Genomic DNA, 23,551 nt, shown 5'->3' with positions numbered 1-23,551 from the left:
TCACTTTCTGTTGGTCGACGAGTTGGTCGTAAACGGTGATGTCATCGGTCTTGACGGACTGCTGAGAGTCGATCTGTCGTTGGGTTTCGTGGATCCAGCCACTGAGATGAGAACTGGACTGCAGGTATCGCTGAAGATGAGGAAGGTAAGAGTCCAGGTCATCACACCTGAGATGAAACAGCGTCATTAGCAAAATAAGCTGATTCATGTAGTTCTACAGCTGGAGGAACAAACATTGGGCCCTATCTTGCACCCAGCGCAATTGACTTTGTACAGCGACGCATGTATCATTCCTATTTTGCACCCGCGCAAAGCGGACTTTTCCCTCCTCAGACGCGCGTCGGTTAACTAAGAAATACACTTGCGCTCCCCGGGGCGGTTCAGCGCAAAGAGGAGGCGTGTTCTGGCGCAAACGTTCCCTCATGCTATTTTCCTGTTCCATAAAACAATTGCGCCACTGACCAGAAAAAACCTAGTCTAAAGTCAGTGGCGCGTTGCGCGTTGTTCATTATGCTATTTTAAGGGCGCATGCTTGACCATAATGTATAGCGTGCACAACGCGCATATACTTTGCTTATGTAATCTACACAGATGCAACAGTTATTTTTGCACATCATAAATTGTTACAATAAAAAATATTAACACATGAGATGACGGAAATCATTGTGGTGTGCACGAAGATGTGAAAAAATAGGCATAAATGTAGCTTACAAATTTTTCAGGCTAATTGTAGTAATTAAGGATCAGACCTGTTTGCCCAATAGTGGCAAGACATATATGTATATAAGGACCTCTGACAAATTGGTTTGTCCGTCAAGAACCAGGAAAAAAAAAATCGGAAGACTGTGAAATCACCTTTACCATAATGTAAGTAGCCTACATTAAAAACCTTAGTCTTCAACTTACCAGTTAAGTTGAGCTTGCTCATATTTTTTTCTTTTGCACAGTGAGATGGAGTATGTCTTGGGACAAAGAATTAGACGCCGGAGGGAGAGGGTATACCGGCCCAGACAGACCTACCTCTCCCTCAGTGAGGAGGAATGCGTACGTAAGCTACGTCTGACCCGCCAGGCTGTGACAGACATCTGCCATCTCCTGGCAGATGAGCTGGGGACTGATGCACCCTGTCCCTATGCCTTCCCCGTTGCAGTAAAGGTTACAGCGGCATTGTATTTCTATGCATCTGGGTCGTTCCAGCACCCCCTTAGCTCCATTGGAGGCATTTCACAATCTGCCATAAGTTCGGCTATACATGCAGTTACATCAGGTCTAGTCCGACATGCTGGGGAATACATCAAATTCCCCGTCACACCTGACAGCCAGGAAAGAGCAAAGCAGGCATTTTGTGCGAAGTATGGGTTCCCTGGTGTCCTTGGTGTTATAGACTGCACCCATGTGCAGCTACGTGCCCCATCAGAAAACGCACTTGTATACATCAACCGCAAGGGAACCTATTCAATCAACGTACAAGTCATTTGCGATGCTTATAGTAAAATCACCCATGTCTTTGCGAATTATCCTGGCTCGAGCCACGACTCATTCATACTGGCAAACTCTGCCATTCCTGCCATCTTCGAGGGGAATCCCCCGTTGGATGGGTGGCTATTAGGGGACAACGGGTATCCGTTAAAGACATGGCTGATGACACCATTTTTGATGCCAGCAACAATGAGTGAAATGCACTTTAATCGAAAACACACACAAACACGCTGTGTAATTGAACGAACGTTCGGCATACTGAAAATGCGCTTCAGGTGTTTGGATAGATCAGGAGGCACTTTACAGTACAGTCCTCAAAAAGTCGCAGCATTCTTTGTGGCGTGTTGTGTTTTACACAACATTTCCATAAATCAAGGTTGTGTTGTTGACATAGATGAGGAAATATTAGAGGACTTAAGGGGACGTGATGGTGAACTGCATGTGCCGATGCCACTTAACCCAAATGCCCCAGCAGCAGCACGGGAGAGGAGAGCTTATTTGGCAGAAGAGCTGCTGCATCGTCTATAGTGAGGTAAGCAAAGTTATCTCGGTCTATGTTATACTACATTGCAACAATATAACCATACTCGTGATTCAGAGAGAACGAGTCCAAAACATTCAAAAGTATTTATTCGTGACATTTCTTTATATTTTGTCAAAAAGAAAAATCAATAGCAAACAGTAATTGATAAAAAAAGGAAAATGAGGTTAAAAATATTTAAACAGAAAAACTTTATTTATTTTTCCCTCCTCTGGTAGTTTTGCGACGCGCGCCACGGCGGGATTGGACACCTGAGGGTCCGGGAATGGCATTGCGCGATGTGCACCTGGTGGAACGAGTGGACGGAGATGGAGTGGGGGAAGGAGGAAGAGGCACAGCAGGAGGAGGAAGAGGCACAACCGGAGGTGGTGGTGCGCTTGAAGGGCCACGCTCCATGGCTGCAGCAATCCTCTCCAGGCTTGAGGAGATGCACCCGAGAGGCCGCAGTAACATCGCCATCCGGTCAAGATGATCATTCAAACTTTGCCGCATCCCAGACAGCTCCCGCTCCAGCATTTCAAATCCGGTTTGTTGGAGCTGCAGGAATGGGTGGTCCTCCGGTCTAGCGATGCTGCCACAGCGTGTAGTGGGTCTGGACCTTGATGGTTGCGCTGTTCCCTCCTCAGATGGCCGGTGCGCACGGCTCGCGAGGCCAGGGTCTTCCTGCGAAGCTGTTACATTGTTTTTATTTATTGTGTGGCTGCATTAAATTTTTTTTTTCATGTAAATAACGAATAAAATATTTTCATAAGAAACCTTATGTGAACTTGTGTACCTTGGGGTTGGACTGCTTGCGTTTCTGGTTGGGTGCCGATTTCAAAGCCCCCAAATCCTTCAACGCTTTCAGCGGTGAGGGTGGACGCAGCGATGTCCTCTGCTGGCGTCAGGTCCTGAGTAGAGGCAGATCCACCTCCCGTTACACGGCGTGCCCGATTGATGCTGGCAAGCTTGGACTTCCCCCGTCTTCTGATGTCATTGTAGCGCTTGCGGCACTGTTGCGACGTCCTGGGGATGCCAGCTGATGAAACAATTGTGGCTATTTCCTCCCACGCCTGTTTAACCGATGCTGATTTGGGTGGGTTTCTCCCATCCCCATACAACATAACTTCTCTGTCTTTCACTGCTCTTACAAGAACATCAGTGTCCTCGGCTGTGAACCGCTCCAGGCGTGCGCCTGGTAAATCCGCCATAATAATATCAATCCGTCATGAAACTTGCGCACCTGCTCTTAAAGGGAATGTGAGATGACGCTTTGATTGGTTTATTTCACGTTACGCCCAAACCACACCTATGAGTAATGAAGCTACTTCAGACCAACCCTTTTTAGATTTGCGCCTGGCGCAAGTGTCATTTATCCCGCCGGGAAAATAGCAACAGCGCCAAGACCCGCCCACAAAGTTACTTGCGCTTTGCGCTTTGACACTTGCGTTTCAGATCGTTAAAATAGGGCCCATTGAGTTAAAGCGGTCATGACAAGACCCCCTGTGGTGAAAATCCAGTTTTTAATGTAGTTTATGTGTCTATGTGGTGTTTTTAATACGCTTTAAGACAAACCATGTGTAAGTTCATAAGTCGACAGCATTGCTGAGTATTTCCTCCTTAAAACTGCAGTGAACCAAAGACAGTCTCAAACACACGCTTTGAAATCGCTGGTGTTTCTGACGTCACAAACTACCTTGTAACCAATCAGATCAACGTGTGATCGTCAACCAGTGGATCTCTGAGTGGAGGCGGGGCTCATTTGCATGTTCATAGAACCACGCATACTTAATGAGGCAATGAGAAAACAGGAATAAAGCGAGTATTTGCTTTATAGGCCAAACCTGAGAAAATAACACCATCTGGTAAAAAAAAATTTAAATCTTGATTTTAAAGCCTTGCCACCAGAATGAAAGCCTATTAACAAAGACTGCATCATTTTATAGTTAAATGGGATATCCCTGGGATTAAAAATGGCAGTTTAATGGGTTTCAATGGGGACATTTTTGTCCTTGAGTTCCTGAGTGGAATTATTTTGTGTACCTAGAGTTGTCTCTGTGTAAAATAGATTTATTAAAGGTGCCGTGTGTGATTTTTAGCAGCATCTAGTGGTGCACCCAACCGAAGTTACGGTGGCCGACAGGAAGTGATGTCGTCTGAGACAGCAGAGAGTAGCCAGTTTAGCAATGAGGTTTCTTTACAAAGATAAAATAAGAAATTATGTTTACTTAATTATTCAGTTAAATGATATGTTATTGCGAATCTTATTGTTACTTGTTCATCATTGTGCCAGTGTTTTATTCGCTGACTTTAGCTTTAGCTTCTCTACACGAAGAACAAACGCGTTTGTCCGTTCAGGGCTCCTGTAGAAACATGTGGATGTAAGCGGTGTGTGTAGAGAGAAATGTCTCATTCTAAGATAATAAAACCATAACGGTAAGGTCTTTATACACCACTGAAACACATAGTTATGTATATTATATTGTATTTCTGTCTACAGATCTTCTTAAATATTACACAATGCACCTTTAAAGGAAATGGGGGTGAAATAGTACAATTCCAATAAAAATACACAAAATGTATGCAGTTTAGCACAGGCAAAGTTATAAATAAAATAAATAAAAAACTGCAAAAGACAAAAAGGTTGCAGAAGGATTAAGGAAAGCGTGTCTGACCTGCTGGTGATCTGTAGAAGGATGCGCTTCCACCGGTCTGACAGCTGGTTGACGTGATCAGCGTACTGGGAGATGTTGATGATGCACCGGTACCGGCCCTGATCCGTCTGATCATTAAACTGCTGAACTTTACTCAGATCCGCCACCAGTGAATGCAGCACATCATGTTTCTGCTCCAAATCACGGTGCATACTCTGCGTTTGGACAAAAAGTGCTGGTTATAGGTCATGGTGGAGAGTTAGAGGGATAGTTCACCCAAAAATGAATTATGAACTATATTATGATGGACAGATGTGCTTTTATGATGGATAGATGCACTTTTATGATGGATAGATGCACTTTTATGATGGATAGATGCACTTTTATGATGGATAGATGTACTTTTACCATTCACTGCCATTATCAATCTTGGAAGAGCCAGGACATTTTTTTATATAACTCTGATTGTATTCGTCTGAAAGAAGAATGTCATATACACCTAGGATGACTTCAGGGTGAGTAAATCATGGGCTAATTTTCATTTTTGGGTGAACTATCCCTTTAAGGGCTGTGCACAAAAATAATTATTTTAGCAGGTTTTCAGAAAGATCCCTAAAACAACATAAAAGTATTTAAGAAGCACAACTGCATAAGTTATTACAACTTGATTTCTGTCACGGAACGCATGACAACGCCTCCTCCTGGTCTCACTAGGTCCCTCTCTCCTGCATACTAGGACTGCATTTCCCTCATCACCTCATTATGATTTTATCAGTTTCACCTGTGCACCCTCAGCTCCCCTTTATCTGGACTGTTCTGTTCTGTTCTCATTTGTGAAGTCTTGTTTTTACCAAACCTCTGTCTCAGTTTGTATCTCTTGCTACTCAGTATTATGTCTTGATCTGGTGTATTTGAACTTGGACTCTGTACTCGTTTGTGAACCTTTGCTGCCTGCCTCTGACTAGTGATGGCCAAATGAAGCGTTTCTAAGCATTATTGCTTTCTGAAACAATTGTGTCGAAAATGGTTCATTACTCGAAGCTTCATTCAGATAGAAATTGCAGCACCATCTCCTGGTGAAGTAAATATAATGCAACAAAGCTGACAACCATAAAATGCAAGTAGGCTTATATGTTAACGCCCCGTTTATTACGTGTTTACCGAGGCGATCAAAGCTGAAACAGTGTTAGTGCTGTGAAACTCTATGTAGGTGAATTTTACAGATACTGATGGATTTCATGTGTTCACCTTGATAATAAAACATTAAGCATGATGTGTGTGTGTAATTATTTCTTTAGACAAGGACAGAAGATCAGACCAGCTTAAAAAAAGTTGGAAACCATCACAGAAATTCTAATGGTTTCTATTAAAATACCAATAGGAACCATTGGCTTTTACCATTTAAACCACTACAGAATTCTTTTTTGTAGTGTGTTTGGGACATATTCCATTAGGATTTAATGCCCCCACCAATAGAACCCAACACATATCAGTAGAGACCCACAGAGACCACTATAATTCCCATTACAACCAATAAAATTCCCATGAAAACCATTAAATCCAATAGAATTTCTGTAATGGTTTCTATAGTTTTTTTTAGCAGGGCAGTATCATGTGTGAAAGCTTTATCTTGTTTAGCTGTGGGAAGCAGAACTCTATAACTTGTTAACTGGTGGGACTGATATTTTTGTATGTTGAAAAGGATGTGCTTGTGTAACTGGTTGTACTTGTATAATGTAGCAGAGGGTTTTTGAAGTTTCTGTCTTTGATGCATGTTTTTATGTAACAATGTTCATATGTTCTCTAATTAATAATAAAAAAAAATGTGGCAGAGGGTGTGCTTTGGGTACATGCAGAAGGCTTAGACAAAGTGTTCATTAAATGGTATGGTTTTTATTCAGAAATATTATTTTGGAAATATTATCACGGTGTTGCCATGGTTTGGCTTCACTTTTATAAGAAATACAGCCGCCAGGTTTCAAACCTGTCAACACTGGATTGGGCTGTCAAAGCAGTCAGGTGGTTCACTACAGGAGTGAACCAGTGTGTTTGCTTCAGAAGTCATTTTCACGTGACTAGTGACGTAATGATACAAGCTCCGAAGCAGTGGTTCATTGCAAGGACCGTTCGAGTTTGAAGCAAGCTTCGGAGCGTCGGTGTCAGACGTAACATCACTACCTCTGACTACTGCTTGTTTGACTACGATTCTGGATTTCCCTTGTCTTCTTTTGAGTTTGTTATCTTCTGTAATAAATATCTGCAAATGGATCCGACCGTCTCTGCCTCTCCGTCACAGAAGACTTCACCAAAGCATGATCCAGCAGATTTCAGCCGACTGGCCTCCGAGGTATCTAATCAAGCTAATGTACTCACTGCCCATCAGCAACAGCTGGTAAAATTAACCACTCTCACAGAGAAACTCGCAAGAACTGTTCAATCCCTATCGCTGCCTAACTCGACTAAGAATCAAACTTCTAATCCTGCTGCACCCGCTTCTGCACCACCTGTCGTGAGTAACAGCTCCATTCAACCCAAATTATCTCTTCCTGAAAAATTTGATGGCTCACCTTCTACTTGTAAGGGATTTCTGTTGCAGTGCAGTTTGTATTTTGACCAACAGACACAGTCCTACTCCACTGATGAGAGCCGCGTGTCCTTCATATGTTCCCTACTCACTGGTCGAGCTCTGGAATGGGCCACTGCACTCTGGTATGGAGGTCAGCTCTCTTTCCCCTCTTATAATGAACAGAGCATGTGAGCGGAGTGGAGCGGGAGCGAGCGGGGAGCGTGAGCGGGCGGATCTTGGACAGAGCGCAGAGCGGCAATTTCAAAAGGACGGAGCGTTGCCCTATTTCCCGCTCCAATTCCGCTCCGCTCACGCCACGCATCAGTCAAAAAATGCGCCATGAAGAATAAAAAACATATATAGGCATAGCCTAAGTCGCACTGGACTATAAGTCGCATATTTAGAAATGTATAAAAAAAATAAAAAATAAATGTTACAGATGGGCAGTTCTCCGTTACGGACGTGAGCGCTCTGACAGCGGCACTAAAAGACTGCTTTAAAACTTTCACTGAGACCTCAAACAGAAAGCACAAAGCCTGTCTTTAAATTTAATTTCGTTTTGTATTAATTGTATCTTAATTTTGATCAGTGTTTCATCAACCATTATTGTCTGGATTTAATAAATAAGTAAATATATTAGAAAATAGATAATCACGACACGAAGGCGCCGGCGGGTGAACCTGGAGTTTGTCTCATAAATGAACCGAAACTCAGCTTATAGCCTACTTGCCTGACAGACCTGAGACATATATATAAAGCTTGAAATGTCTACTTTTAAACAGAACAATTCAAAACGAAAGAAAACAGACTGCTCTCTTATGTAATCCGTATGTGCATTTCTCTCTGGGGCGTTCAATACTGCGAAGATCGCGAGTCATCTTTCCAGCCGACACAGACATAAAAAAAATGGTTTATTAGTAAACAATTAAAATGTCTCCTGCTATATTTTACATATACATAATCATTCATTTTGCCGGTTCGTTGTGACAGCTTGTAACGACAATGACTATGACATGCGGTCACATGCTGTTCAAATTAGTAAATCCTGATCTCCAAGTCTGCTTGAACGGTCAAAATTGCATCTTTGTGGCTCCCCCGAGGGACATTTGAGTCACATAAGGAAACCCTGTTTTCTTAGAATCCCCTCTAAAACCCCCATTTCAGCTCTGGACTCCCTGTGACTTTTACAACCTCACAGACTCGTGACATTCCAGAACACACACACACGTACACACACACACACACACACACACACACACACACACACACACACACACCAACATCCTTTTGTGTTTAACTTAAAATGTGTGTAACTCAGACTGGTATCTGAATTTCCTGTATGTATGTGTGATTAATGTGTTGTGATCATACAGTTATGATCTTCGAGTGTTTGGATCTGAAATGTATTTTTGAAGAATGTTCTCCCAGTAGAATCGCATCCCGTAACCCGAGCTCATTGGCAGGTCATAAAATTTGACCACAGAGCTATCCAGCCCTATGCATGAGATAACAGGGTCGCAACATTCCAACACACACACACATACAAACACACTCTGGACTGTGAAACAGAAACCCCCTTTCAGAAAAGGACTTTTACCCATAAAGTCACTCCTAAAGGTACTAAATATATATATTTGTGTGTTAAGAGGTGTGTGTAACCCATAGGAAAGCATATGTCCTATTTGTGACCTTAATAGAACTGCTATTGCCTATACAAATGCATAATAATGTATCGTTGCATGGCTACAACGCCTAGATTCTATTTTTGATATCTTTGTAATCCTCTCCAGCTAACGGAGTTGAATTCCAATAACAGAATTCAGTGATGCGCATTGTTTTATAAGTTCATATGTCTGGAGAAAATCCTCTCCAGTTAAAGTCAATCATGACTCATTCGAGTGGGCGTGTCTAACCGGACAAAGGAATCTTCCCGCTCGAAAAATCTCGACAGCTGATTTGTCCTACACGAAGGAGGGGACGGCACCTGGGACACTGATAAAAGTCCAAAACCTTCTCTTCTCTTCTCTCTCTCATCCTTCCGCTTCCAACTCATCCAACTTCTCTGGACCCTCCTCCCCGGCGCAGCGCTTCTCCAAGGAACATCTGAAGGAGGCCCTGGCCTTCTCCATCGAACGAACCCATGTTCCAGTCGTAGCTGCCGGTCTCTGCAACTAAGATTTCCAGCCTCTCCCATCCCGGGAGACGAATCTGAACTTTCTCGGTAACATCACATTCAGTGAGCCTTTCAAGCTTCCCGCGACACCGGAAGACGCAGCAGAAACAGGACACCATCCTCGCTTCTTGCATCAGCTTCAGCCTGACCAAAAAGAGCACTCGCAAGTATATTGATTCCTATAAAAGCTGTTCCAGGTGTCTAGGTCTTAGGTCTGTGGACTAAGTTACCCTCTATCTTCCCTCTATATCTTTCTTTCTTTCATTTCATGTTTTTGTGTTCGGTTAAATGTTTATTGGTTTGTTTGCATTTTTACGTACGTTTATGTTTGTAGTTTATATAATCTCTAGTGTGTGCCATTTTATTAATAAACCCATTTATACTTTTAATTGTCTCTGTGTTTGAAAACCCACCTTATAAAAGTCAATGAAACTTCAAGATCTAAGCTACAAGCTCGATATTGACTACCTTGAGTAGTTTTAATTCATAAACTCAGAAAGTTTGATATTCGCGGCCAGAAGATAAAACTTTCGTGGAGTTTAAAAGGGATACCCCTTCTTAACTGTAATGATCAGACAGTACAGAACAAGGTAATCTCGAAAATTGATAAAATAAATGTACATGCGACTTATGAATTATGACCATGCGTTATAAATATTAATATTCCCTATATTCTTGAGCTAATTCACATTTACCCCGAGTCGTTATTCTTACAAGCTTTTAGGTGCGTTATTGGCAGTGCCACCCAGGCCTACATGTTACATGAACGCATCAGCACCGAAAACATGGAGATTTTTTTCTTTTGAGGGCATTTTGTTTGTGTTCAGACTTTCTCAGTTGTCTTTAGGCGAGATGTTAGAGGACGCTGCTAATAAAGTTGCTAGTATATGGCCTACACATATTGGATTCACGTTTATTATTATATTTTAAAAAAATACCCCATTTTTTATGCCGTTCGTATCATTTTATTTTGTTGTATTTATCCGCCACACCTTGGCCGGTCCGTGAAAATATTGTCTGATATTAAACCGGTCCGTGACGCAAAAAAGGTTGGGGACCGCTACAAGTGATATACATGTAGATTTTTTTCCTTTTTTTGAGCGAGCGGGGGGCGATTTGAGTGGAGCGCGAAGCAAACTGCGTTGAGCGCTGAGCGAAAATGAGCAGAGCGGCCTGATGTAGCTTTGAGCGGGGGAGCGGAGGGGTGAACAGTTCCGTGAGCGATGAGCGGAGATTCTCACCGCTCCACTCCGCTCATATGCTCTGATAATGAATTTCTGACTCAATTTAGAGAGGTGTTCAAACACTCAGCGGGAGGAAAGGATCCAGGTGAACTACTGCTCACGTTACACCAGGGGAATTTGACCGCAGCGGACTACACGCTCTCTTTCCGTACCCTTGCTGCCCAGACTGGATGGAGGGAGGAACCTCTTAAGCTCATTTATCGCAAGGGACTTAACCCGAACCTCCAAGGAGAGCTGGCGTGTCGCGACGACGGTAAAACTCTGAATCAAATTATGGAGCTTGCTATCCGCCTTGACAATTTGTTACACTCCCGACGCACACCTCTCAGATCCAGTCCTCTTGAGTGTACTCTCCCCAGCGCGGAGTCGGAACCCATGCAGATTGGCTACACACGCCTCTCCACGGCGGAGCGGGAGAGGAGACGCCGTAATCATCTCTGTATGTACTGTGGAGAAGCAGGACATCTGAAGGCCACCTGTCCGGTTAACCCAGCTCTCAAGAATTCTGCTGCTGTGAGTTCTAATTGCTCTTCTAAACTATTTTCTGTGGAATGTTCTCTGAAACTTAATGAACAGGATTCAGACATAAAGGCCTTGATTGATTCAGGAGCTGCTGGAAACTTTATCGACCTTGCTTTTGCCAAAACTCATCGTGTTTCCCTCCTCGCATGTGAATCCGGTGTTACCGTGGAAGCCCTGGATGGACGCCCCCTAGGGTCTGGAGAGGTTCAGTACATCACCCAACCCCTCACGCTCAGCTTCGGGAGACAGCACTCTGAAACCATCCAGTTCTTCACAATTTACTCACCCGGGCATCCAGTAATTTTAGGACTTCCATGGCTGGAGAGACATAACCCCCAAATTTCCTGGTCTGAGGGGAGAATTTCCCGGTGGTCCGAATTTTGCCAGATCAATTGCAGGACAGCTGTCCAAGGTACTGAGCTCCACAACACTTCCCTTAAGGGAGTGGATTTTCAGAAAATTCCCTCTGAGTATCATGATCTCGCTCTGGCTTTCAGCGAAACTGAGGCTTCTCACCTTCCTGCTCATCGTGCTGGCGACTGTGCTATTGAGCTTTTACCTGGGGCTGTAATTCCACGCGGAAGAGTTTACCCGCTGTCACAACCTGAGACTGAGGCTATGAAGACGTACATTGACGAACAGCTGGCAAAAGGTTTTATTACCACTTCTACATCTCCGGCCTCCGCCGGATTCTTTTTCGTCAAGAAGAAGGACGGGGGTCTTCGGCCGTGCATCGATTATCGTGGTCTTAACGAGGTAACAGTCAAGTATCGCTATCCTCTTCCACTAGTCCCAGCTGCCTTGGAGATGCTCCGCTCTGCCCGCTACTTTGCCAAGCTGGATCTAAGGAACGCATACAACCTGATTCGCATATGGAGTGGAGATGAATGGAAAACTGCTTTTTCGACTACATCTGGGCACTATGAATACAGAGTTATGCCTTTCGGCCTGTCCAATAGTCCTTCCGTTTTCCAGGCTTTTGTTAATGAGATTTTCTGGGACATGTTGCATCTGAAAGTTATTGTTTACATTGATGACATTCTGATTTTCTCTGATTCCCTCGAAGAACATGTCCAGGATGTTCGTGCAGTTCTCAAGCGCCTGATCGAAAATCAACTCTATGCCAAGCTTTCCAAGTGCGAATTTCATCAGACACGCATCTCCTTCCTGGGCAATGTCATCAGTGCGGACGGAGTCCTTATGGATGACAGCAAGGTGTGATTGCAGTTCCTCTCACATCTTTGCTTCGAGGAGGTAAACATTTCAAGTGGACAGTGGATTGTACTGCGGCCTTTGCTCAACTCAAGGAGAAATTTACCTCTGCTCCTATTCTCCATCACCCAGATCCCGAGAAGGAATTCATCGTGGAAGTGGATGCATCTAACACAGGTGTGGGGGCAGTGTTATCACAGCGTCATGGTAATCCAGCTAAGATGTTTCCTTGTGCCTTCTACTCTCGCAAACTCAATTCTGCTGAAAGAAATTATGACGTAGGTGATCGCGAGCTTCTGGCCATGAAGACCGCCTTTGAGGAGTGGAGGCACTGGCTGGAGGGAGCCCGTCAGCCGTTTACTGTGCTCACTGATCATAGGAATCTGGAGTATATCAGGTCAGCTAAACGTTTGAATTCTCGCCAGGCTCGCTGGTCTCTGTTTTTCTCAAGATTTGATTTCAAGATACTTACAGACCGGGCTCCCAGAACGGCAAAGCTGACGCCCTTTCCCGCCAGTTCGATGATCCAGCCGAAGAATCCAAGCCTGAACCCATTATCAACACTGCTCTCATCGTGGCTCCCGTTCAATGGGACATCATCTCTGAAATCACCACTTCTCTAAGTAAACATCCCGCTCCGCCAGAATGCCCCGCTGACCGCCTCTTTGTTCCACCAGATCTCCGCCACCGTGTGCTTCAATGGGTTCACTGCACTCCCAGCGCAGGTCATCCAGGTATTGCAGCCACCATTCAGTTAGTCTCAAACTGCTTTTGGTGGGCTTCTCTTCAGTCTGACATTATCAAGTTGGTCCATCTATGCTCTGTCTGTAATACTGTGAAATCCTCCCATCTCAAGCCCGCAGGACTGCTGCAACCTCTGCCAGTACCACGACGTCCCTGGTCACACATCGCTGTGGATTTTGTAACGGATCTACCTCCATCTCAAGGATTCACTACCATCCTCTCCGTGGTGGATCGTTTCTCTAAGTCCTGCCGTTTCATTCCACTGACCGGTCTGCCCACGGCCTTACAAACTGCAGAGGCTTTATTCAACCAGGTTTTCGTCTGTTTGGCCTGCCCGAGGACATTGTGACTGACCGCGGTCCCCAATTTACCTCCCGTGTCTGGAGAGAATTGTGTGCAAAATTAAACATCAATGTCAGTTTAACTTCTGGTTACCATCCCCAGGCCAACGGGCAGGTTGAACGCCTACAAATTGTCCTAATTTGTAAGTCGCTTTGGACAAAGGCGTCTGCTAAATGACTAAATGTAAATGTAAATGTAAATGTAAATGTAAATGTTAACCAGGACTTGATTCGTTTTCTGAGAACTTACTGCCACCAGAATCAACAGGACTGGAGTCGTTTTCTGGCCTGGGCGGAGTATGCCCAAAATTCCCTGCTAAAGCCTGCCACCGGTCTAACGCCCTTTCAATGTGTTCTAGGTTTCCAGCCTCCCCTTTTCCCGTGGTCCGGGGAGCCTTCCGACCTCCCAGCAGTAGATGCCTGGCTCCGGCGCAGCGAGGTCACTTGGGATGCTGCTCATGTCCATTTGCAGCGCGCCGTTCACCGTTATCAGCATCAGGCGGATCGAAGGAGGCGTGAGGGTCCTCGATACCGACCCGGCCAGTGGGTGTGGCTTTCCACTCGAGATCTTCGTCTCAAGCTCCCATGCAAGAAGCTCTCTCCTCGTTTCATTGGACCATTCAAGATACTTCGTCAGATAACTCCTGTTTCTTTTCGTTTGTCACTCCCTGCTCAGTACAAAATCTCACCCACTTTTCATGTGTCCCTTTTCAGACCCGCTGTTGCTCCCAGGAGAGAGAGGAGCCAGGAGGAGGTCGCTGCTGTTCAGACCCCCCCCCCCCCCCCCATTGAAGTGGACGGCGCGGAGGCTTTCTGGGTGTGAGAAATCCTGAACTCCAGACGCCGCGGCGGGGTTTTGCAATATCTCATTGACTGGGAAGGTTACGGTCCCGAAGAACGCTCCTGGGTCAGGTCTCAAGATATCCTGGATCCCACATTAACTGCTGCATTTCACCGGGACCACCCAGACCAACCTGCTCCAAGACCCCGTGGAGGACCCTGTCGTCGGCCAGGTCCTCGCTTCCGGAGCCGCTCGCAGGGGGGGGGGGCTCTGTCACGGAACGCACGACAACGCCTCCTCCTGGTCTCACTAGGTCCCTCTCTCCTGCATACTAGGACTGCATTTCCCTCATCACCTCATTATGATTTTATCAGTTTCACCTGTGCACCCTCAGCTCCCCTTTATCTGGACTGTTCTGTTCTGTTCTCATTTGTGAAGTCTTGTTTTACCAAACCTCTGTCTCAGTTTGTATCTCTTGCTACTCAGTATTTTGTCTTGATCTGGTGTATTTGAACTTGGACTCTGTACTCGTTTGTGAACCTTTGCTGCCTGCCTCTGACTACTGCTTGTTTGACTACGATTCTGGATTGCCCTTGTCTTCTTTTGAGTTTGTTATCTTCTTTAATAAATATCTGCAAATGGATCTGACCGTCTCTGCCTCTCCGTCACAATTTCTCACTAAATTTGTGCTTTATTTGTTTTTCATAACAGGGAACTGTTGATAACAATGGATAATATGTTTTATAGTACATATATCAGAAATGATGCCTCTATCCATCTTTAAAAATACTGAAGGTACAAGTCATGCCATTCACATACTGGAAATAAAGATACTTGAGAAGCAAAATGACTTGTCTGGTTTTGAGAATGCCAATGGAGCAGAACATTTATTAATTTAAAGGGAAAATAAGAAGATTTTTCTTAGGCCACTGTTTTAAGCATTAGCTCACTAAATTTGATACTTTTTTAGACTTAATATCTTCAGTCATTTCGCTTCTCCAGTAGATATACCTTGATTTAAGAATGTTTAGATATTTGGTACTGGAAAACTTAACAGAAATACTGTTTTACAGTGTATGCTTAAAACAACAACAACAAATGATAGACATATTTTCTTAAAACAAGTCTTAATATCTTAATTGAACAGTTTTGCTGCCGAGTAAATGTCTTGTTTTAAGGATGACTAGATATTTGACTGGAAATTAAAACTGGAGATATTAGCACATCTCATTAATATTAAAATTTTTGGCCATTAAAATCATTCTTGAGATCCCCGAATTCTGCATTTTGTTGCACAGTATCTCACAGTTTGAATGCAAGAACATGTTCAGCATGTACACCGGTATAAGTGATCCAGAAACTCACATTTGAGATGTATGGTATCATATAAATGTTAATAATAGCTTCAATAATGATTACCTGGAGCACTTTCTGGTATTTCTGGAGCTCTTCCGGATCCAGAGACGCCGTCTCTTTCTCTGTCAGTCGAGCTTCATAAACCTTTACCACATCTTCAGCTTTCAGCAGATCTTTCAGCAGCGTCTTCACCAAACTCAGCCTGAAACAGTCAAAAAAACAGTCAAACTCAACCTGAAACAGTCAAACTCAACCTAAAACAGTCAAACTCAACCTGAAACAGTCAAAAACAGTCAAACTCAGCCTGAAACAGTCAAACTCAGCCTGAAACAGTCAAAAACAGTCAAACTCAGCCTGAAACAGTCAAACTCAACCTAAAACAGTCAAACTCAACCTGAAACAGTCAAAAACAGTCAAACTCAGCCTGAAACAGACAAACTCAGCCTGAAACAGTCAAAAACAGTCAAACTCAGCCTGAAACAGTCAAACTCAGCCTGAAACAGTCAAACTCAGCCTGAAACAGTCAAAAACAGTCAAACTCAGCCTGAAACAGACAAACTCAGCCTGAAACAGTCAAACTCAGCCTGAAACAGTCAAAAACTGTGAGGACAGCTATATTTATTAGCTATATTTTACAGCTGCTAAGTCTCGTAGAATCACATTTATAATGTTACAAAAGATTCTTATTATTTCTTAATATTAGGAACTTATTATTCTGGTATTTTTCATGTATTTGTTATACTTTACTTTTACTTACTGAAAATATAAACTTTTATTTAGTAACTTTTTTTTCCATCTGATATTCATCAAATATGACCGTTTAGACCTTTGGTAATAATCAGAAATGTTTCTTGATCATCAAATCATCATGAAGACTGGAGTAATGATGCTGAAAATCCAGATTTAATCACAGGAATAAATTACACTTTACAATATATTCACATAGAAAACAGTTATTTTAAATTGTAATAATATTTTTTTTTAATTACTGTATTTTTGGCCTAATAAATGCAGACTTTCAAACATTTAAAAAATCTTACGGACCCCAAACTTATGAACAGTATTGTCCCTTTACCATGAAATCAAACCCATGAAATCGTCTCTGTGAGCACTGTGTACCTCTGTAGATGTGTGGCGGTGTAATTCTCCAGGTTAACCAGTCTCTGGTTGATGACCTCCAGTTGACCCCGCAGGTATTTGGCTTTATCGGTGTCCTTCGCATCTTTGAGTTCAGCCTGAACGCCTTCTCTCAGACTCAAAAACTCTCCCTTCAGAGTCTGCACGTCCTTCTGAAAGACCTGAACACACCAATACATGTCTGAGATCTCCCTCATATCAGGGTTATTCTATAAAACCAAAACGATTAAAAGCATTTCAGCAGCACTATATTTTACAGTCCTGTTCCGCATGAATATACTATGTACTTCTTATAGCATTTACAATAACTGGGTTATATCTAGGTACTAACCCTGAACCTACCCCTATATACCTTATATAGGTGAACTGAAAGAACACATACTGTAAAATAAAGTGTAACCAGCATTTCTGTTAATTGGAAATAACGCTGAAATAAAATGAAATAAATAAATATTAGTTGGAAAAACGTAAACAAAACGATAATTAGAAACATTGCCTTGGCAATAAACTGAAATAAGTTTGAGTTGAAGCACTTAAATTACTAACAGAAAATAAAAACTAAAACTAACTAAAACTTAAAAATATTTTTTTTTATATGTCAAAAGCACATAACGAAATTAGTAACTAAAATTAACATGAAAAATATAAAAATAAAAGCTAATTCATAACGAAATTAGTAACTGAAATTAACATGAAAAATATAAAAATAAAAGCTAATTCATAATGAATTGACTCACTAAAACTCAAATGAAAAAATTCTAAAAATAAAAGCTAATTCATAACGAATTGACTCACTAAAATTAACATGAAAAATATTAAAATAAAAGCTAATTCATAACGAATTGACTAACTAATTGATTAAAAGCTCATTTATAATGTTAATACAACTATAATATAACTAAAGTCCCTTATTACAGGGATAGTTCACCCAATACAGATTTATGCAGATCTGTCTGTTTGCTGTTTTGTACGCATCAGTCTTGCTTTAAAAAAATTGTAATGTATTAAAACAGTCAATAAAAGAGTCATATTTTAGTGGAAACCGTGATATATTTTATTTCTCAGGATTCTTTGATGAATATCAGATGAAAAAATCAGATGCAATAAGTTACAAAATAAAAGTTAAACAAAAAAAAATCTTAAAAAAATAAATAATAATAATAATTACTATTAGAAAATGATATATATATAAATACTCCTAAAAGGGTGTTGTGTGTTTGTGATGCTCACCTGTGTGCTGGTGATGTGGCGACTGCACTCTTCAGGACCGTCCTCTCCTAACGGGATGTACAGGAATGTGACGAGGGAAGATTCGGCACTTTCCACGTTGAATCTGAGAGCGTTGAGTTGGTTCAGGAGTTTGATGCTCACGGCCGTAGAAAACTCTGATCCTTCTCCACCAGCGGCTACGACACACACAGAACACCGCAGAGAATCATTGTGTGTCTGTTATAGGCTGTGTCCACACTAAGGGTACGTTTACACGACAGCGATGTGCTCAAAACGGAGGAGTTTCTCCTTTGAGTTTTACAGACGACACCATTGTCAAAACGATCCCCATTCACACGAATCCGCGAAAACGACTGAAGTAAAAACGCTGTATTCTGCTGCCAGGCCAGTAGATGGCGATGAAACACTATAGACTGTACTCGTAATGCGCATGTGCATGACGTCATCGTCTTCAGAGATTCGCGTTTTTGTTGTTCACACGGAGACCGTTTTCAAAAACTTGCACTTTGAAACCCGTTTTCAAAAGTTTGCGTTTACAGGCGCATCTTTTTCTCGGTTTTGGCCTTCCGTTCACACCGAGACGGCGTTTTTATTAATAAAAACGAAGCTTTTTGAAAACACTCTCAGCGTAATACACACACATGACGACAGGAGTGACGGCGATGTGCAAATCCAGTTACTCTCCCACTTCTACTGGTTTTACTGAGATATCTTATTCTTAAGCCGCCTTTCCACTGCACACGACATTCGCATTCGATTGTCGCATTTCGCCCCCTGGTGTCAGTCGCACGGAACTTTGAAATTGGTCGTGATGCAACCGTTACCCTCGGCTATTCACAATGGTAAAATTAATGATTTTAATGAATGTAATGCATGCATGAATATATCCACACAAAACAAATGACCCTCAATACATCTTATATATAAAAAACAGACGATTTTATAGAGCTAATCAATATAAATATTGATTTAATAATGATACAAATATTTTTTTCAGCCATAATTATTAATAACCGTCATTTTGCAGGAATAGCGTTTACATTAAAGTATTAAAATATTGGTAATTCTAGCTTCGCGCTCATAGTTTTGATTAGAATACATCACATCCGGTCGACCGGTCGCATACGGTCTAGCCGCAGAAGTTCAGATATTTCAACGCATCCGAAGCTCAAATCGGATCCGAAATTTCCGCATACGCATATGATCGGAACTCCCCGCAGCTCCCGTACGACTCTCCATAGGAAATTAATGACTTCCGGTCCGACGGCTGTCGTTTGTCGTTTGCAGTGGAAAGGCGGCTTTATCCTGTGCGAACTGGCCATTGTTATTACAGACGTCCTGTGGTAAAATTACATTACTCCATCTACACTTGTAAAGTTAATCCCGTCTGAATAGGGCTTTAGTGTGTGTGTGTGTGTGTGTGTGTGTGTGTGTGTGTGTGTGTGTGTGTGTGTGTGTGTGTGTGTGTGTGTGTGTACTTGTACAACTATCTTTGTGAGGACCAGTTTGAGTGTTAGGCCACTGGAGTGAGGACAGAGAGAGTAAAGTGAGGACATGTTGGCCGGTCCTCAGTCTCTGAGAGCCTTTAAAGGCCCGTTTGAGGGTCAAGACTTGGTTTTAGGGATAAGGTTATAATGAGGTTAAGGGTCGGTTTAGGGTCAGGGGTCGGGCTAGACACTTAGTTGTGATGGGTAAGGTTAGGGTAAGGAGCTAGAGATTGCATTGTGTCAATGAATGTCCTCATAAAGATAGATGTACAAGAATGTGTGTGAGTGTGTGTGTGCCGAACACTAACCGTACGCGGGCAGATCCACCACCAGTTTGCCGTAGTGCTGCTGGGCTCCTGAGAACTGTTTCTCGATGAGCTTCTGGTCTTCGGCCCCGAACAGCTCTGACCCCTGACTGTGTTTCTTGAACTCCTGGAAGTGCATCTCCAGACTGCGGAGGATGCTGTTGGTTTCTTCTGGACCCATTTTGGCCAGCTACACACAAACAACAGCAAATGCAAGCTTGGTTTAATGCAAAGTTATCAAACTTCAATTGTTTTGTTACATGCTTTGCTAAATGAACAAAAATACAAATGCACATTTTATATGTTACTAATATATATATATATATATATACACTAGTCAACATTTGAAGTGGATCAAACCCTTTCATCAAAGTTAGACATGAATTTTGAACAATACCCGTTCTTGTCGTAGGACAACTTTGATCAACTTATTTGATCCACTTCAAATGTTGACTACTGTATATATATATATAATTTCTATCCATCCATCTACATATATTCTTTTAAAAGAAATTAACACTTTTTTTCAGCAAGGATGCATTTAATTGATCAAAAGTGACAGTAAGGACATTTATAATGTTACAAAAGGTTGCTGTTATTTTTTAACTTTCTATTCAGCAAAAATACTGTAAAAATAAAATGTATCACAGGGTCCACAAAAATATGACTGTTTTCAACACTGATAATAATCATAAATATTTCTTGAGCATCAAATCATCATATTATACTGATTTTTGAAGGATCATGTGACCCTGAAGACTGGAGTAATGATGCTGAAAATTCAGCTTTGATCACAGGAATAAATTACACTTTACTATATATTCACATAGAAAACAGCTGATTTACATTAGAATAATATTTCAAAATGTTTACTGTATTTTGATCAAATAAATGCAGCCTTGGTGAGCATTGATATGTAAAATTCATACATAAATCATAAATCATTTACATTTTTTATTTTTAGGTAACACTTATTTAAAAGTGTCCTATGTATCTATATTAAGTGTCCTCATATCCGTATATTTAGTTATTTTAAGGTGTTCGATTGTAATCATACATTTAGGTACGGAGTAATAATAATTAACTACATGTACTTATGTAGGGTTATGGTTAGGATTAGGGTGTGGTTAAAGTTAGTTGCATGTAATTATACATAATTTATAGAAATTATTATTGTAACTACATGTTATATATATTGGGCCCTATCTTGCACCCAGCGCAACTGACTTGTACATCGACGCATGTATCATTCCTATTTTGCACTCGACGCACAGCGGACTTTTCCCTCCACAGACGCACGTCGGTAAATTAGGGGCGGTTTAGCGAAAAGAGGAGGCGTGTTCCGGCGCAAACGTTCCCTGGTGCTATTTTGCAGTTTCAGAAAACAATTCCTCCACAGACCAGGAGAAACCTAGTCTAAAGTCAGTGGTGCGTTGCGCATGTTATTCAGATGCTATTTTAAGGGCGCATGCTTGGCCATAATCAATGTAGTGTGTGCACATAAACTTTGATTCTCTCATCTACACAGAAGCAGCAGTTTCCTTTTTGCAAACCATACATTATTACAAGGAAAAATATTCCACACGAGGGAAATCATTGTGGTGTCCATGAAGATGTGAAAAAATAGGCATAAATCTAGCTTTCACATTTACCCAAATTATCATACGCCTGTTTAACCGAAGCTAATTTGTGTGTGTTTCTCCATCCCCAGTGTCACTTCTCTGTGTGTTACGGCCCTGACGAGAACGTCGGTCTCCTCGGCTGTGAACCGTTCCTGGCGTGAGTCTGGCAAATCCGCCGTTATAATAGCAATCCGCCATGGAACAAGCGCGCCTGCTCTTAAAGGGAATGTGAGATGACGCTCTGATTGGTTTATTATTTCACGTTACGCCCAAACCACACCTATGAGTAATGAAGCTACTTCAGACCAACACATTTTAGATTTGCGTCGGCGCAAGAGTCATTTATCCCGCCGGTAGCAACAGCGCCCAAGACCCGCCCACAAAGTTACTTGTGTTTCGCGTTTTGATACTTGCATTTCAGATCGTTAAAATAGGGCCCATTGTGTTGATGGGTTATATTTTTTGATCAGTTACCATGGTGATGGTGAGTGAGTTGATGCGGTTGATGTCCAGCAGACAGTATTGCCAGGAGATCATACTCTTGACGTTGATGTACAGCTGATTCCACACGCCTAGAATTGCCTCGTAATACTGGGAATTCCTGCAGACAAACACAGATGAACACGGTCATATCTACACAACACACTGATCATATACAACACATGATGAACACGGTCATGTCTACACAACACACTGATCATATACCAGCACATGATGAACACGGTCATATCTACACAACACACTGATCATATACCAGCATATGATGAACACGGTCATGTCTACACAACACACTGATCATATACCAACACATGATGAACACGGTCATGTCTACACAACACACTGATCATATACCAGCACATGATGAACACGGTCATGTCTACACAACACACTGATCATATACCAACACATGATGAACACGGTCATATCTACACAACACACTGATCATATACCAGCACATGATGAACACGGTCATGTCTACACAACACACTGATCATATACCAACACATGATGAACACGGTCATGTCTACACAACACACTGATCATATACCAGCACATGATGAACACGGTCATGTCTACACAACACACTGATCATATACCAACACATGATGAACACGGTCATGTCTACACAACACACTGATCATATACCAACACATGATGAACACAGTCATGTCTACACAACACACTGATCATATACCAACACATGATGAACACGGTCATGTCTACACAACACACTGATCATATACCAGCACATGATGAACACGGTCATGTCTACACAACACACTGATCATATACCAACACATGATGAACACGGTCATGTCTACACAACACACTGATCATATACCAGCACATGATGAACACGGTCATGTCTACACAACACACTGATCATATACCAGCACATGATGAACACGGTCATGTCTACACAACACACTGATCATATACCAACACATGATGAACACGGTCATGTCTACACAACACACTGATCATATACCAGCACATGATGAACACGGTCATGTCTACACAACACACTGATCATATACCAGCACATGATGAACACGGTCATGTCTACACAACACACTGATCATATACCAACACATGATGAACACGGTCATGTCTACACAACACACTGATCATATACCAACACATGATGAACACGGTCATGTCTACACAACACACTGATCATATACCAACACATGATGAACACGGTCATATCTACACAACACACTGATCATATACCAGCACATGATGAACACGGTCATGTCTACACAACACACTGATCATATACCAGCACATGATGAACACGGTCATGTCTACACAACACACTGATCATATACCAACACATGATGAACACGGTCATGTCTACACAACACACTGATCATATACCAACACATGATGAACACGGTCATGTCTACACAACACACTGATCATATACCAACACATGATGAACACGGTCATATCTACACAACACACTGATCATATACCAGCACATGATGAACACGGTCATGTCTACACAACACACTGATCATATACCAGCACATGATGAACACGGTCATGTCTACACAACACACTGATCATATACCAGCACATGATGAACACGGTCATGTCTACACAACACACTGATCATATACCAACACATGATGAACACGGTCATGTCTACACAACACACTGATCATATACCAG

General features: G+C 42.2%; 1 protein-coding gene across 3 annotated transcripts in view; it reads right to left on the bottom strand.

Moving 5' to 3' along the window:
• Window positions 1-23,551, bottom strand: part of dspb (desmoplakin b) — a 57,975-nt gene that overhangs the window by 11,413 nt on the left and 23,011 nt on the right. For all 3 annotated transcript variants that reach the window (XM_082147106.1, XM_082147107.1, XM_082147108.1), the window contains 7 exons: window positions 21,848-21,974; window positions 19,755-19,941; window positions 17,960-18,135; window positions 16,712-16,890; window positions 15,656-15,794; window positions 4,675-4,868; window positions 5-167 (listed from right to left, as the gene is read on the bottom strand). In XM_082147106.1, the coding sequence (XP_082003232.1) occupies window positions 5-167; window positions 4,675-4,868; window positions 15,656-15,794; window positions 16,712-16,890; window positions 17,960-18,135; window positions 19,755-19,941; window positions 21,848-21,974 (1,165 nt within the window). The remainder of the gene's footprint in view (window positions 1-4; window positions 168-4,674; window positions 4,869-15,655; window positions 15,795-16,711; window positions 16,891-17,959; window positions 18,136-19,754; window positions 19,942-21,847; window positions 21,975-23,551) is intronic.

Source organism: Leuciscus leuciscus (assembly GCF_965113295.1).
Source record: "Leuciscus leuciscus genome assembly, chromosome: 19".
NCBI lineage: Eukaryota > Metazoa > Chordata > Actinopteri > Cypriniformes > Leuciscidae > Leuciscus > Leuciscus leuciscus.
The sequence above is the reverse complement of the archived record's forward strand: the minus strand, read 5'-3'. Positions and strand labels throughout refer to the sequence as shown.